Here is a 17,051-nt window from a genome sequence, read left to right on the forward strand (position 1 = left end):
TTATTTAACCTGTCTAAACCTTAGTTTTCTTCCCTATAAAATGGGCTTAATTAAAGCTTTTACCCCGTAAGAGCCTTGGGAACATTAATGACATGATCTATGTTAACGCATTTTGTGCTAACACAGTAATTGGCACATGGCATGTGCTTAATAAATCTCAGCTATTATTTTTATTAACATGACAGCAAGTTTTGAGGAGTAAGGGATAATCTGGTTTCTTTGAAGTCTATTTATACTAATAAAAGGCCTATGGCTGTGACGCCATATTGCTTTCAAGACCAAAGGAGCAGTGGCTCTCGCGATGGGTGGGGCATGAGCTACTAGTGGTGGAAAGCTACTAGCAGTGGAAAGCTACTAGTGGTGGAGGGTGGGGCGTGAGCTAGTGGCAGTGGGCGGGGTGGCCAGCTGAGGCAAGCGGAAGCGAGCTGCTCGCGCACAATTTCGTGCACGCTGGGCCTCTAGTTTAGACATAAATATGTCCATGTTGATAATGTAGGACCTGATAAAACAAATAGTAAATACAATAATGGTGTCCTAACAATTATGGTTTATTGGTAATATTTCTAACAGTAATATAAAGTACTGCTTATAATAGTGAAGATCCCCATGAAGAAATCATATTTGTAACAATAATCATAATGGATTAATAGCATACTTAAAGTTGTGATGACTATTTAAAAACTGAGTTAGAAAATATTGACATTGTATATGTGTTAATATAGATTGTTTATGACAGTATGGAATTGTGAATGTGTGAAAGTTGTGAAACTTACATTGCCTAAAAAAGAGAAAGAACTAAATGTAGGGAAAGCAACCCTCAACCAGAAAAATGTATATGCCTGGGAATAAAAAGACATCTTCCTAAAGTAAATACACTGAAATCACATGATAATAAGTCAAAAGATGGTAGGACATTCTACCAGGACTCAATATTCAGTTGCTATTCCATATCACTCAGAGTGGTGGACTATTAACGTTTGACAGAGAGTCTATTGAAGTAACATGGAGATGATTTGCATGCAAGGCAAGAGGAATGCTTTTGCCATGCCACTGGATTTTATATAAACTGAAACTATGCAAATACTACAACTGTACTGCGACTTTTATTTGTAAACTGAAGTAAAAAGGACTCTTCATGTTTCTTCTCCTTTGGGAGATCTTTTAGATTCCATTAGACCTAACTATGTTATATTAATTATGAACTGACCACATATAAAGGAAAATGAAGTGACTAAAATTGAGAGATTTTTATAGGGGTGAGATTTTGAAATTCTTAAAGGGTAAAGGACAAAAAGTCAGAGTTTTATCATCAAAGATAACCTATTCCAAACTCTTTTCCCTGAAAAATTAATTTGTTATGAAATGTATCATTTACTTTGTATGGCCACAATTACATTGAAACTACTCTGTTTTAAATTAATTTAATTGGTTAAAATTGATGGAAGACCCCATAAGTGCAGTGAATAGGTACGGAATGGCAGGATGAATAGGTACAGAATGGCAGGATAAATCAGGCACAGATCTTGCTCTCAGAAAGTTCACGGTCAAGCAGGAAGGTTGCCCTGGCTGGTGTGGTTCAGTTGGTTGGGCATCTTTCAGATGCACTCAGAAATTGCTGGTTTGATTCCTGGTCAGAGCACATACTTGATTTGCCAACTTAGTCCCCATTGGGGGGCCACGCAGGAGGCAGCCGATTCCCCCCTCTCTCTCCCTCTCCCTCCCTCCCTCCCTCCCTCCCTCCCTCCCTCCCTCCCTCCCTCCGTCTCATCAATAAAACCATTTTTTTTTTTAAAAAGAAGGAAATTAAAGAGTATAAGATTATGTGTATATTTGAGGGCCTAGGTTCGCTATCTGGCACCTCCCCCTGCCCCTCCAAAAAAAAGTATAACATTAGGCAGGAAGAGATTAGGCTATAAGAGATGTACTGTGAAGTCCATTAAGCTGTAAATAGGCAAAATTACACTTAAGTGCTAGCTCTTCTGATAAGGTTGCGGATAATGATCTCTGGGCTATTTACAGAGATAATATAAACTCATACACTTAAGCTTTTCTTACTATTGTGCTGTGGCAGTCATCCATCCATCCATCCATCCATCTATCAAACATTTATAGAATGTCACCTCTGCCAGGCACTGAGCTTGTAAAAATGAATGAACCTTTTACGGAATTCACAATATGGTAAGGGAGACATCACATTTTATTGTAGTTTAGTTACTTGTCTCAATGCTAGGACTGAAATCTGTGCCAGGTGTATGGAATACATAGGTTGGAAATTTAGGATACAAGCATAAAAAATAATAAGTTTGGCTTAAAAATTAGCAATTTAGAAATGCAGAGTTTTAGATCTTTGGGGTCAGGAACCTGATGTCCTACCTTTTGCACATGAAGAAAGGTTCAGAGGAGATAAATGATTTGCTCAAGGTCACAGGGCTTACTGAACTAAGAGTTGGATCCTTTCCTGGTTCTTTCAGCTCCACTTGGCTTCTCGTCCAATCAAGCCCACTGCCTCAGGAGGGTTAATGGTTAATGTAAATGCTTTATATTGACCCTGAGCCAAAGATGGCATGCACAGATTGCTGTTTAAAAAGGAAATAAATTAGTGATATGAGCATCTTAATGGCAGGTACCAGATTAGAAGTAAGTTTACTCTGCAAAGACCAATAGATGAATTAATGCAGCTTTATGAAGATATCACCTTACAAATTAGGGAGTCTTTGACATTCCACACGACTCTGATGTGAATGCAGAGAGACATTTTATAGACAATTAAAACATGTAAAAGGTGAGGGCAGATTCATAAAAGCCACAAGGAAAATATCCATTCCCAAGTACTGGGGAATATAACTGGAATCTGAGTCCTTTGCAATCTGGTATTCCCTGTGATAATGATGAAGTAGGCTTTCAATAAATTAAGGATCCTTTTCAGCCACTTTTTTTTTTTTTTTTGGCTAGACAGGAATGTGTAGGCCAGTGTTCAACAACTGCTACTGAAATAATATTTGGATTCTAGGATAGTCTCCTGTAGTAGAACATTCTAGAAGCATGACATCTACTCTGCCATCGACTAGCTATTGATTGAAGACAAGTTACTTAACCTTTCTGAGCCTCAGTTTCCTCATTGATACAATGAAATATGGAATATGAAACTACTTAGGATTTTTTCCCTGCTTTAGAATAGATAATACTTGCCTATTCGGAAAGTACAACCACAGTGGTTAGCTGAGCTTTGCGTTCCACCTAATACGCACTGGTAAATAAAGTTGCTGATAACTAGGAATAGAAAGAAAAATGATAGCTCACTCATTTTAATGAGAATGCTGAAAGCATATGTAATGGCTTATTATTAAACTATTCCACTAGAGGAGAAATTGGAAATATCACAATAAAAATTTTCAATTTTCCATTTCAGTAACTTTATTGAGTTGCCAAGGCATATAACAACAGCCAAAGTTGATACATTAAATGTGGATGTTTAAGAACAAAGTTAATATGTGATATTATTGTTTCTCATTTTAGTTCCTTTCTGCCAACCTTCTCCACAGTTAAATAAATCTTCTTCCTTACTTACTGCCAAGACGTGTCTTACTATTTTTGATAGTTTAAATATTTTTTCGCCCAATTCTTTATTCTTATGTAAAGGTAGTAAATCACCATAGATTTCTATTTCTTCACTGCCAAGTGTAATACAATGTCACTATTCCCTTGGTTTCCACTGAGTCTGTCTTCTGGTTTCTATTTTCAGTTTATGATCCTTGTATCTATATTTGGTAAAAGTCTGCTTATATTTTTCAAATACAATGTAAGGCAATCTTTTAACAAAATGTTTCTGAGTGGAACCAAAAACAATCTGAATTATTATAATTTAGGATATATGCTTTCTGAGAAGGCAATATAGTGCTTTATTAAAGGACAGAGCTGCTATTTGGTTTCAAATAGTTACATTTTTATGTATTCTGTATTTTGTAATATTCTCATCCTTTTCTTTGGTACTTATGTTACTGTAGAAGCTGTCTGCCTCCTAGTTCAGATTCCCTTTTTGGGTTTCCTGCCAGAATAAATGAAGTTTCCTCTCCTGGGCTCCAGCCCCCTTGTTTGTATCAGCTGTGGGTCTTCATCCTGGCTACTAGGGGACTCTGGTTTTGATTCTAAAGATCAGGCAATTAATTAGCATGAGCAATAATGTTAAGTTAAACAAACAGTCATATTATACTATGTTATAACAATTATACCTTAAAAATTCAGAGTAAAGTGAGTCAGCTGTGGAGGGCATAGGAGTGTTCTCCTTGTGGAGATGGCCTGGCTCTGGCACCCTGGCCAGCGTGCCTTGGGATGAGGCATCTTCGCTGGTGAATTCCACTTCAGCCTTTCTGGTGTAGCTGCCAGGCGGGTTACTCTGCTGTGCTCCATCACCTTCTCCGAAAGATGCATCCTGACTTATCTCCACACTTGAACACTGAAGAATGCAATGTCTTAACACTTAAGGAATTTCACAAAAATCACAGCATTCTGAAATTTTTTGGTCATTGCAATGATCTTGATCAGGAGATGAGAAAATGCTTGAAGAATGAGTACATGGAAAAGAGGACCAAGACCAGGGAGCTTGGTAATGCGATGTGAAAGAGACTTTCCAATCCTACAGAAGAATCTGAAGCATAAATCATATTATCACTGGATGCCTTGGCTGAGAGAAGATCTGAAGACTCTTGGTTGATAAAACCAAAATAATCCTATCTCATTTGGTCTCCTGAATCTTTTGAATAGCAAGTGACCCAGGAGAAATTTAGGCATGGAGAAATACAGAAACCCTGGATTCAGAATACTTGTTGGGCAGAACCTTTAGTACTCTGATTCCTTTATCAACACACCTAACTTTTAATATGTTTCTTTTCTTTGCCTACAACAAGTTAACATTTGAGTAATTTATCTCCCTCAATAAAATAATTGACTTAAAAAATTTCAGAGTAGATGAGTGTGATCCACAAGAAGATATGCCCAGTAACTCTAAGGATAATCATGGAAGACCTGAGTGTTTTGCTAGTGTTTGGGTCAAGTTCAGCTATATTGGCAACACTGTTCAGAGAAGCATTGTTTTCTAGAGGACCTCAATGGTAGCTGGACGGGAGGTGGTTTTGTTATCATTGAATTTCATCCATGGGATGTATGACCAACATGACTTATTTTAGAGAAGGAAAACTCCTCACCTCTACAATTAAAGAAATTCCCCTAGGGAACAGCAGATATAACCAGATTTCTGAAAATCAGGTGTTATATAAAAAGTTTATGGAAGGGTTATATACACAAAGTTAAATATTGACAATTTCCCTTTGGGTAGGGGATGAGGCTCAAGGGGAACCACACAGCTATACTCCATCCCATTTACTTCTCTCCTTTTCGGACACATATTTGGAAGAGGAAGTGTAGATGGAAGAGCACTCAGCATTTGATGTTGCAGAACCTGTTTAGAGATAACAGCCCCAACGTTTAATAAGATCAGCCAGGCTTTCTTTGCCTTAGGGGCCACGATGGGCTGAGATCAGAACCACCTTCCAGGGCTCCTTTACTTCAGCCTCTGTCATGGAGATCTGCTTCTCATGACCTTACTGTGTGATTTATTTCTAGTTAGCCTCCCACCCACTTTCATGGTGTGAGTCCTGGATCAATGGTCTCATCTTCCTCTATTCTCCTGTTATTTTACTCAAAATCTTTGCATGGAGAATGCACACCTTTCCTGAGTCTGACCAATAGGTAAGTCCATCCTGAGTCTGACAGGCATATTTTTCATTAAACAGGTAAGAAATGTTTGTTAATCCTCTAACTGTATTACAGGAATTAGAGATGCAGAGGTGAACAAGAAACAGGCCCTGTTCTTGAGATGTAACAACAATAAAAAAAACAAAAAACAAAACAAAACAAAAAGACAACCAGGCAATTATAATAGTGTGTATAATGCTGGGGTAAGCATGAGCATGTTCTAAGAACATATTGGAGGAATACTCATCTCATTACTGGGCTCTACCAAACAGTCAAAGAAAGCAGAGAAACTTTCTTTATTTCCATTTTTCAAGATCACTTGTCATCGACAAGCACTATATGTGACTGATGGAGTTCATCGTATTTCAGTACATCTCAGACGTCTGTTCCCGTGACTCCTAGACCAGTGAATAGAGTATATGCAATAGTCACATCCTGTAGAGGCTTTCTGGAGTTCTCCTACTTCTACTTACCCTTTCTCCTTGTTGATTATCTCAAGGCTTAAAACTCCTTGGTAACAGCTAATGATACTGTCTTTCCTGAGAACTTGAAGAGGGGTGACTGGAGTCATGCAGCCACTCTTGCACAGCAACTTTACCTAATCTAGACTATAAATACCACACCCTAACCACGGCATAGCACCTGGGCTACCACTTATTCAGGTATCTTAGTGTTTTTTATAGAAGCCATTAAGCTGGAAATTTTCTAACTATCCAAATGATTTACATCTGTCAAGTCTTCAGTCTTTCTCCACCAAGGAACCTTCTGATACCACAATAGGTCATAGAGATTACACTATGTGATTTTGAAATCTATAGCATTTAAAAATGTATCAGTGGTTTCTAAAATCATAAATTTGAGGCCCTTTCTTGATATGAAATTGTATGTGAAGATCCTCTACAAAAAATAAATCAACAAAAATAGAAAAGGAAAACCAAAAAAAAGATTGGGGGTAGAAGTCTGGATGGTGGATTTAGCTGGTACTTATTTGGTGCTTCTCTTCTTTTCTGCTGTACACTTGTGAGCTGCCTCCAGCTGAACACCTGGAGTTACCTGGAGCACAGTTTGCAAACCACTGGTCTCAGTATTTATTATTCATTTAGCATTGAATAAGTTACTGTTTTTTGAAGTTTCTTATACTTCAGCCACTGTATTACATTTTGCATAGCTATTTAATTTTCCAATTATATGTTTTGATTTCTCCACTAGACTGTAATCTCCTCAAGAGTAGAAAGAGTATTTTGTCTTAGAGAGGAGCCAAGTCAAAATCCACGTAGACTAACTCAGTGCTCAGCTTGTAAAATGGGTGCTCTTTCCATAATTACTGATTGATTGCTGATTCTGTCTGGTTTCTAACATTCAAAAGAGGAAACTATTCAGGAACCTGGACATGAATAGGTAGTAAGTCTAAGCAGCACAATCAAGTGGCAAATTGGGCTCTTGTTCTGAAAGGTCTACATATTGACCCTATGCTGTTGACACTTCCTGAATGCCATTAGGCACAGTGATTCAGAAAGCAGTGTGTCCTTTTAATTGATGACAGTGTTTACTTAATATAACTGGATTGATATGCTCATAAAAGACTCAGTATGGCTCCAGCTATTTATTCCAGGTGTGACTTTCATGTTAGCCAAGTTTCAAATCACAAAAGATTTCAGGTCCCTTCATAAAACACTGTTAAGTACCCAAGAAACCAGAAAAAAAATAAAGAACAAAGCCCTTTTATTGAAGCTATTAATGTGACTAATTATGTGGACAATGAATGGGCAGTATGTGCAACACCTCAATAGTCAGTTTTGGATGAAATTTTTCATTCTGTTCATTGGTGTTACCATTGATTAATAGCCAGCATGACTGAAAAAAATATATTTGTATCCACAGTAGTTGGCTGACTCACATGATTGAGTGTTATTTATACAACACACGCTATCTGATGATGGTTGTATTTTTCAATATGCTTTGTAATCAGAAACCACTTGTTTCTTTCAATGTGAACTACATGCTTTATAAACAAAGAATAAGCTTACATTGTATCTACTATAGAAAGGGATTTTTAATTAATATCTATTTTAAAGCTTTGACTTGTTATTTCAATAAAGTTAAAACTAGCTTGAACAAGACCTTGAAAATATTTAGTAGTGAGTGATTATATAGTGACCTCCTGTTGCTTAAAAATACCTTCAATATTCAAAGCCCACTTAGTACAAATAACTGTTATCACTACAGAGGAATTACACTCTTCTGGCCTTTTGACAGAATTTTTGAATCTGATATTTACTATTGATAATATAAAGTATGCATATATTCTCGTCGTCTGAAGAGTGTCTCCATGTGTGTGATCTTACTCCTCTCTACAAGTATGCTAGACAGGAGAAATGCACAAAAATGCCTGTGATCCTTTTGCAGTTAGAACAGGCAAAGATCAAAGAAGTGGATGACTTGTCACAGTCACAAAGGGACTGGGTTGAAATGAAGATTTCTGGTCTTCTAGTCCAGTGCCCTATCCACCACCATGGATTCCCAGTCTTGCGTTCCCACTGACATCACTCCTGACATACGAGATACACTTCCATTTATACTCATGGATCATAGCACCAGTGACTTTCATGGTGTGTGTGTGTGTGTGTGTGTGTGTGTGTGTGTGTGTGTGTGTGTGTGTGATTTCAAAGGAGGATATATCAGAGTTCTGGTGAGGTTACTGAGTATAGTTTTAAATGCACCAAGAAGAATTCTCCAGCTCCTTGAAAGTCATGGGTAGTATTAATGCATTTTCTGTAATTTTTCTAAATCTTTCCTTCCATCTTTCCCTGGGAGTCCAGAAGTCTTATACTTCAGAAACTAAAATGCTTCCTTATTAGACGCTATAACACTTGTTGGCTGCTTCATTTATACAGTGAACCCTTTGTCATATTGATCATTTTTGGTTTTGTTCAAAGCCAGTCTGCTGCCTGATGAAACCCAATCTCTCTTTCCTGACTGATTAGGTTTGACCTGGCTCCTGTTGTAGATTTCCCCACACTGTTGAAAGAACACAAAGTGGTTTTATCCTGTCTTCTTGCCTTTCTGCTTGCTCCTTGGATGCCAGCTTAATCAACCAAGTATTTTCCCATGTAGGAATGATTACAAGGTAGCCGCGTGGTCCTCAGGAGGTAGGCTGAAGGTGAGGGAGGATGGAGAGAACGTGACTCTATCCAGTGTTAGGACAACGAAATGTCCTTTTGCTCCAGACATGCCTTGATGGGATATAGAGACGCTAAAGCAGCGGTTCTCAACCTGTGGGTCACGACCCCTTTGGGGGTCGAACGACCCTTTCACAGGGGTCGCCTAAGACCATCGGAAAACACATATATAATTACATATTGTTTTCGTGATTAATCACTATGCTTTAATTATGTTCAATTTGTAACAATGAAAATACATCCTGCATATCAGATATTTACACTACGATTCATAACAGTAGCAAAATTACAGTTATGAAGAAGCAACGAAAATAATTTTATGGTTAGGGGTCACCACAACATGAGGAACTGTATTAAAGGGTCGCGGCATTAGGAAGGTTGAGAACCACTGCTCTAAAGGAATATGAACAGATCTAGAAAAGTGTAGGAAAGTGTAAGCAGAGCTGTGGTGTGGGGTGGTTTGGGCTAGGGAGGGTGGGCAATATGGTGTCATATTCATTATTCTGTAGCTCCTAACATCCAGAGGAAAAAAAGAACATTTGTAAGTGTCAGAAACATTATAGAATTGTAAAAAATACATTCAATTATTTATTCATTCAACAAGTATTTGTTGAGGACTTACTAAAGGTAATAACACATACAGTGTGCTGATGGTGTGCTAGGAAGTGTGTGGAAAGCTTTGCATCCATTATTTTATTTAATCCTTAACACAACCTGTGAAATACATCACTATTTTGAAAGTGAGGAAGTTGAGATTCCCAGAGGAAGGGTAAAATGTGTGAGGTTGCACAGCTTGTAAATGGAAGCTGGATTTGAACACATGTTGACTGACCCCAAAACCTCCCGTATTTAACTACCACACTTCATTTCTAGGGGCCCCACACTGAGGATACTCTAGAATGTAAAACAGATACCTGCCTTTGTGAGACTTCCCTGCTGTGAGGATGGCCCCTGTCCTGGTTACTTTGGGAATGTCCCCAGCTAACATTGCAAGTCTCATAACCCAGGACACCACTCAGTTCAGGCAAACCAAGACAGCTGGTTACCAATACTACTAATGCACATCTGTATTTCTTCGGTTATGGAGAGACTTGTCACAACTACATCCACGGGATCGATGCTCTCCCCGCACCCCCCCCCCCACTTGTTAGTTTTGCAAAGCTCATACAGAAGGCCTTCAATGGCATGGAGGTGCCCAGGACTCTTTGAAGTGTTCTTTTCAGCTCTCCTAGCTGCCTATGAAGATGTAAACAGCACAGAAATGTGGCTCCAGGACAGAGAAGACTGACCATGGAGAGAAATCAGGGGGAGTATTTTCTACTCTATCCTAATTTTCCTCTCTCCATCTTTCATGATTTATTTTAGGGAAAGATTTCACTGCTTAGTATTTGATTCTTTCTGGTGAGATAGGTGAATCCTGCTACAGCTACCTCAACATACACAGACACAAGTGTATTAAGGGAGACTTACTCCAAACATGAATAATTTCTATGAGGCTAAAATACTTCTACTCTTGCCTAGCAGCAGTTCCAGTTGCCACGGATCATTAGCTCAGATTTAAACTGATGGAAGCTTTAAATTTTACATCTATTTTACGTCTGTTCTATTCCTTCTATTATCCATCACATACATTCCAATTGTTCTTCATTTACAGTCTGAGGTCCTCCCTACTAGACTGCAAACTCCTGGAGGGTAGGGACCACCCTGGTTTTATTTTTCACTGTTTTTAAATTATGTGTCCAGCAACAAAAATAATTTTATGATTGGGGGTCACCACAACATGAGTATGCATTTGGTATGCATTCAATAAAAATATTTTGGCCTGGCCAGCATGGCTCAGTCATTGAGCATCAACCTATGAACCAGGAGGTCACAGTTCCATTCCTGGTGCCTGGGTTGCGAGTTTGATCCCCAGTGTGGGGCATGCAGGAGGCAAACAATCAATGATTCTCTCTCATCGTTGATGTTTCTATTTCTCTTTTCCTCTCCCTCTCCGAAATCAATAAAAACACAATTTTTTTGCATGAATGAATAGATTATATATCAGAGACATCCTGACTTTGAAGTTTTAGGTTTGCTGTGCAAAAAGCCTAGAATGGAAGAAATTATAAAGTGTGTGAGCCTTGATCTATAGTCTTTTCCAATGTGTACAAAACAAATGTGTACAACACATTTATTGAGTGTGCATTATGTGCCAAATATGTATATATGTATGTGTGTGTGTGTGTGTGTGTGTGTGTGTGTGTGTATATATGTCTTTATGAAACTAGGTGAGAATTGGATGAGTTTATACATATTTGCTACATGTAAAGATATTTATAAGCAAAGGCATAAAGAGATTAGATAATTAGCCATATATTAAGTAATAAGTGAACTGAACTTATTACTGAACAGAACTTAAACTTGGGAAACCTGGCTCCACTTTTAACCATATGGAGAGCTGTTCTCCCTACATACTTGGCAGCTGACTTGGTGAGTGTGGCCCTGCAATCTGACTCTGTGTTGTATATCAGATTCCTTATGAGGCCAAATACCAGCAATCAAATATCAGGCCAAAATGGATGGATCAAGAGATACCCTCTTCCATCCACAAAGAACTCTATAAATATGCTTATATAATCTAATTTTTATTGACCACATAAAATGTGTCTTGGGATCATATCTTCCATATCCATCTTTTAAGAAATGAATGTTTATGCTCCAATGTAAAGCATCCAAAGCCATAGGCTTGTTGACAGTTGCAGAAAAATGAAAGGTTGGAACCATTCAAAGATGGACAAGGAAATGAAACTGCTTATATGGATTATTATATAGGCTCTGTGATTAGGACTTCAGTTTGAACTACATTAAATCTAAATACAAAACATGACGGAAAGATCAAACAATCTATTAGTTAAAAGAGCCCCCAGGTGGCCACTCCTACTCAGTTCTTCTTTGAGCTCCTGTGTGCTAGCATCCTAGTTTTCTGTGGAGCTGATTCTGGCCTTGGAATCATAGGTCCCCTGTGACTTTGTGGCTGATGCTGCCCTGGAACCCCAATACCCTTGGAGAAAATCATGAACTTGCCTCTTCCAGCAGTCATAAATAGCTCAAGTAATATAGCTATGCACTAAGTGGTGGGGGTTATATATATATATATATATATATATATATATATATATACACACACACACACACACATACACATATATATACACATATATATGCATATATATGTATGTATATATATATATTCTAGCCTTTTGAAGACCACAACAGAGCTTTTAGAGATGGAATTAGAAAATCTTCTGTGATGAATCTTAATAGCTGACAGTTTAATTAACTCCTTGATTATTGGGGATACTATATTTTTTGGGAGGGAAGTAACTGAAGGAATAAGAAGAGCAACTATACCACATTAAATTTTGTTGACTAATTGCTGTAATAACAATATAAGTGGGATGTTGTACTTGATATATTGGCAAAGGGATTTTAAACAGGGCAAAAATTGAGCAAGGCAAAAAATGAGTAAAATATATTAGAATCAATATAACTTGAAACCCCATAGGAACCACTAAAATTTTTGATTATTGGTATTTAACACTTTTTTGAATATTATATATGTTCATAATTAAATTGAAGCATTTCACGATACTTTGCTTTGACAGATTAAATATACCTTAAAATGGTGGTATAAAGAACAAAATGAAAATCAGTCAACCAAAACTTCCCTCAAATCTTCAAAAATCTGTTAAATCTCATCCAGTACTAATTGCTATGAATATATAAATAATTAAGAGAAAATAAATTTTAAATGATAAATTTGGTGAATTAACACTGCTTAATTGATTTTTTAGCAAAATGAACTTGGAAGATGAGGCTAGTTCCCAAAGGTCTTCTTTTTACAGCTTCCATATGAAACATGTCATCTCAAATGGGCATTAAATGGGAACGACTTGTGTCTGGTATTACCAACCCACGAGGGGCTTAGATACCTGCCATGTTAGCCAGGCTAACAATTGTTCTTTCCTGATGTTTTCGATGAAGGAAGGATGTGGGCTCTCTTCTTTACTAAGTCTTCCATGCAACTTCCCAGTATGTTCTTGGCTATACTTTATCCCTTGGATGCCCTTCTTTCTCTCCAAACATTGCTTCATTTGTTATATTCTCTTTTAATCTAATTATCAATTGACTTCTTTATGCTTCCTTCTTGTCCTAAGCATATGACCATGTTCACCCATTCTTACAAACTCATTTGTTGGCACTCCATGTTCTCCCAACCACGCTTCAAGCTACTTGCTGTCGTGTTTCTCTCTGTGTCTTGAAAATACTTTCTAATATTCACTATTCTGATTAACTACTTCTTATTAAAGTCTCAACCAATTTCATTTGGCTTCAAAAACTTCACTCCAGTCCACTGAAGTAGAGTTCTTAATATTATCAATGATTTCTTAAATCCAAACTCTGTGACCTGTTATTGGTCAGCATGCCTAAAAGTGTCTATGGAACATTCAAATCTCCTTTCTTCCTTTAAGATCATTTTTTTTCACAGTTGTCTTGCCTTTTGTATGGCTGTCCCTTTTCATTCTCTTTTGTTGGATTTTCTTCCACAGTTCTCCTCTTAGTGTAGAGTTCTACACAGATGTAAGTGGGATTATTGACATTGATTTATTGATACTTAAGTTCAAATAAGGGACAGAAGGTGTGTTTTCTATAACAAGAAGAGTACACCTGCACGCGCGCATACACACACACACACACACACACACACACACAGATACACAGAGTCAAGTAAAACAACAAATCACTCAGAATTCTACAGAGAAATCTCTTCCTGGCCCCTGGTTACTTTGGCAGCACTAGAAAAGTAAGCTGAAGTAACTAGTAATAGGTTCAGAAACACCATGGGTCCCAGAATCAAGAAAGACAGGATAATGAGAAGTTAAGCTGTCAGTTTCCTGCATTCCACAGTATTATGAGCTGAACTGTGTTCTTTCCACATTTATAGGTTGAAGTCCCAATCCCCAGAGTGTAACAATATTTGGAGACATAGTCTTTAAAGAGGTGATTGAGTTAAAATGAGGCTATTAGGGTGGGGCCCTAATCCAACAGGATTGATGTTTTTACAAGAAAGGGAAGAGATATGAGGGGTGAGTATGCATAGGGACACCGTGTGAAGAGGCAGCAAGAGGGTGGTTATCTGCGAGCCAAAGAGAGAAGCTTCAGTAGAAATCAAATTTACTGACACTTTGATCTTGGACTTACAGCCTTCAGAACTGTGAGAAAATAAATGTCTGTTGTTTAAATCATACAGTCTGTGGTATTTTGTTTTAGAAGACCTAGCAAACTAATTAATAGATGGAGGAAGCTTAATTCCTGGATAATCAGTGTGACACCTCTAAGCTGAGAGGCTATTGTTAAATGGGATTGTACCATAATAAGGTATTCCTGCTTGGAGTAAGAAAATCCTTTCTCATGAATCTTTTTCCCCAATCAAGAAGGTGGAATTTTCTATTTCCGGAAAAAGAGTGAAGTGACTCCCCTCAGTATGCTACTTGCTTCTTTACTTGGAGCTACTAGCTAGGTATAACCTTTACATAAAGAGAATTCTCTGTGACAGTGATATAGAAAATTTCAAAATTTGTTGCAGCAAAGAGCTAAAGAACAAAACAAAACAAAAAGTGACTGGTGTTTGAAGAGCTCACATCCCTTACTCCAGAAAAAAAATTTATGCAATTCAGATGAGTTTCCTGCATCAGGATTTGTGCTAGCTTCAACAGAAGATATACTAAAATTGGAATAGGGTTTTAAATTGGTTTCATGACAAAGGCTATAAATTATACTAGGTGACTCAAATTATTCATGAGAGAGAGGAGATCCTGATTTATGCACTAGTTTTGTGTAAATTTCATTTTTGTAGGCTAAATCACTTTTCCCATTGACTCACATTACAATTTGCAATACACTTTATCTCCTTTTCTGAATAATCTTGAATTGACAGAGGCTTTTTGCACTTCCATGCAAGCATTTAATGACCTAAATGCAAACACTTAAATGAAGCAAAGCTATTTACAGAAATTGCAAGAAAACCATGTATTCATCCAATACACACAACAAATACCAACTAGTTGCCAGGGACTGTGGATTCAGAGACATGGATCCCTTAGCTTCAAGATGCTTATTTTCTTTGGTAGGTTTAAAATTTACTTTGAGATGTAAAAGATCAGCCCCCAAATCCAATGCCTCATACTGTGCATATAATAGTGGTTCTTAAAAATTGAACTAGATAACACTACAAAGAATTTGGTCATTGTTTGCTCAAATAAATTGATATCATGTATTCACCAGCATTTCCATGATCAGTTTATTGTTTTGAGATGTGAGGGATTCTTCACTTGGGATCTTTAAAATGTTTTTAAAATGTTTATGCGCTTTAAACATTTTTATGGTATCACATAAAATCAAATGTATATGTGTACATGTGAATTTTTCTGGGGAGAGAGTTCATTACTTTCATCAATTTCTTAAAAGGATCTGTGATCTTAAAAATGATTAGAATAAGAAGCAATGAGTTTATTGTCTCAGTCCAGTTTCCACAGACAGTATTCTTTTGAATCTAGCTTTTATACAAACAAGCAATTTTGAGACATAGACTGTGGTTATTAGCCAGGATTCATTTCTAAACATGAAGCATTTGTTGAGCATCTAACATGTTCAGTGCATTGTAATAGGCCTTTCAGGGTCGACAAGCTATGTTAAGATAAAGATAAAGCAGCCATGGCTTCTGCTTTCATTTTTAATTGGCTACTTGCCTTGTGGTGTGGGGACAGGTAAGGCTACTTAGAGGAATAGGATCAGGATGGACAGTTTCCATGAACAGCTAATGGCTCCATCAGGGACTATATAATATTTGTGCAGAAAAATTCCATTAAACATGGATGGCCAGTTCTGTAAGGGAATTTTTAAAATATTGTGCCGGCCTATAAGTAGTAAGCAAGTTATTCGTGTGAATGCTTTATTGCATGGAAAGCATTACTAACAGAGAATAGTTTCCATTTTCTGTTCATGTTTTTCCTCATTATTTCTCTTGGACTAATACTGTTTAGACACAATGAACACATTAATAGTACCCACCCTTGAATGCTCTTTAGAAAAAACGAAGTATTTATTGATTCTTTATGGGTTTTTATAACTAATGAAAGCTAGTTAGAATCAACAACCTTAACAGTAATGTGTTGTATTCTCCCTACTGCTAAAAAAACAGCAGGAAAACATTTTTTAAGCAACAGTCATGCTGCAAGTTAGAAGTAAATGAGCACTTTCCAACAATAAGATCTGCTAAATTACTGCATTTATATCCTTTCCTTAATCCCTATTAAGAAGATCATACAATGAAGAATACCTCTGTATAATGAAGACTGTTGCTGACTCCATCACGACAGCACAAAGCTAGATGCCATCTGTTAGAATAATGTTAGAACCTCTAATTTTACAATTGTTGGGAGCCCATCATTACTTTTCTATTTATTTAAAATATATATTCAAGAACTTAATGCTTCAAGCTTCAGAATAAAGCTTTGGTGATATGTTCTATGAAAACATGTCACTCACTATACCTGTCAGGCAATGCCTTTTACAAGGGAACAAAGAAAATCTCTGATATTGAATCCAAGATATTCAGAACTTAAAGAAAACAGGTTGGCAAAAATAGTCTATCAACTGTATGTATTGTGAGTTCTGGTGCATGGAGTAGGTACTTGGACGCCATTGTAGCCGTGGAGGGTTTTGGATTTCAGAGAATTTTTTAGGGCTGTAACATCTTGGTCTTGATTTTTCAGGTAATGTGAGCATTCCACCTTTGGCCACTTTCAGGCAACTGGTGACCTCAAAGGCATGACAGACAGACAGGAGCTCAGTTATCTCCGAGGACTTAGAAAAATGAAAAATATTTGTTGAGATCCAGGGGCCTTATCATACTAGTGAGTGTAGCTTCTGGCAAAAAGAAACCATAGAAAGTTGATTTGTCAGCTGTCTGAAAGCAGGCTCTCTCTAAAAGCTCAATTCTGATTGGCCATTTGGCTTAAATATTTTTCAGTTATGAACACGGCTTGAGGGATTGGAGACAGAAGTGGATGGGAACTT

At 37.4% G+C, this 17,051-nt stretch overlaps 1 protein-coding gene across 1 annotated transcript; it reads left to right on the forward strand.

The window, feature by feature from the left end:
• Positions 1 to 4,422: 4,422 nt before the first annotated feature.
• Positions 4,423 to 4,617, forward strand: LOC118670074 (COX assembly mitochondrial protein 2 homolog). The gene has a single exon (XM_036336914.1). The coding sequence runs from the start codon at positions 4,423 to 4,425 to the stop codon at positions 4,615 to 4,617; it is 195 nt and encodes a 64-aa protein (XP_036192807.1).
• The last annotated feature ends 12,434 nt before the right edge of the window (positions 4,618 to 17,051 follow it).

Source organism: Myotis myotis, unplaced genomic scaffold (genome assembly GCF_014108235.1).
Source record: "Myotis myotis isolate mMyoMyo1 unplaced genomic scaffold, mMyoMyo1.p scaffold_m19_p_15, whole genome shotgun sequence".
Taxonomy (NCBI): Eukaryota; Metazoa; Chordata; class Mammalia; order Chiroptera; family Vespertilionidae; genus Myotis; species Myotis myotis.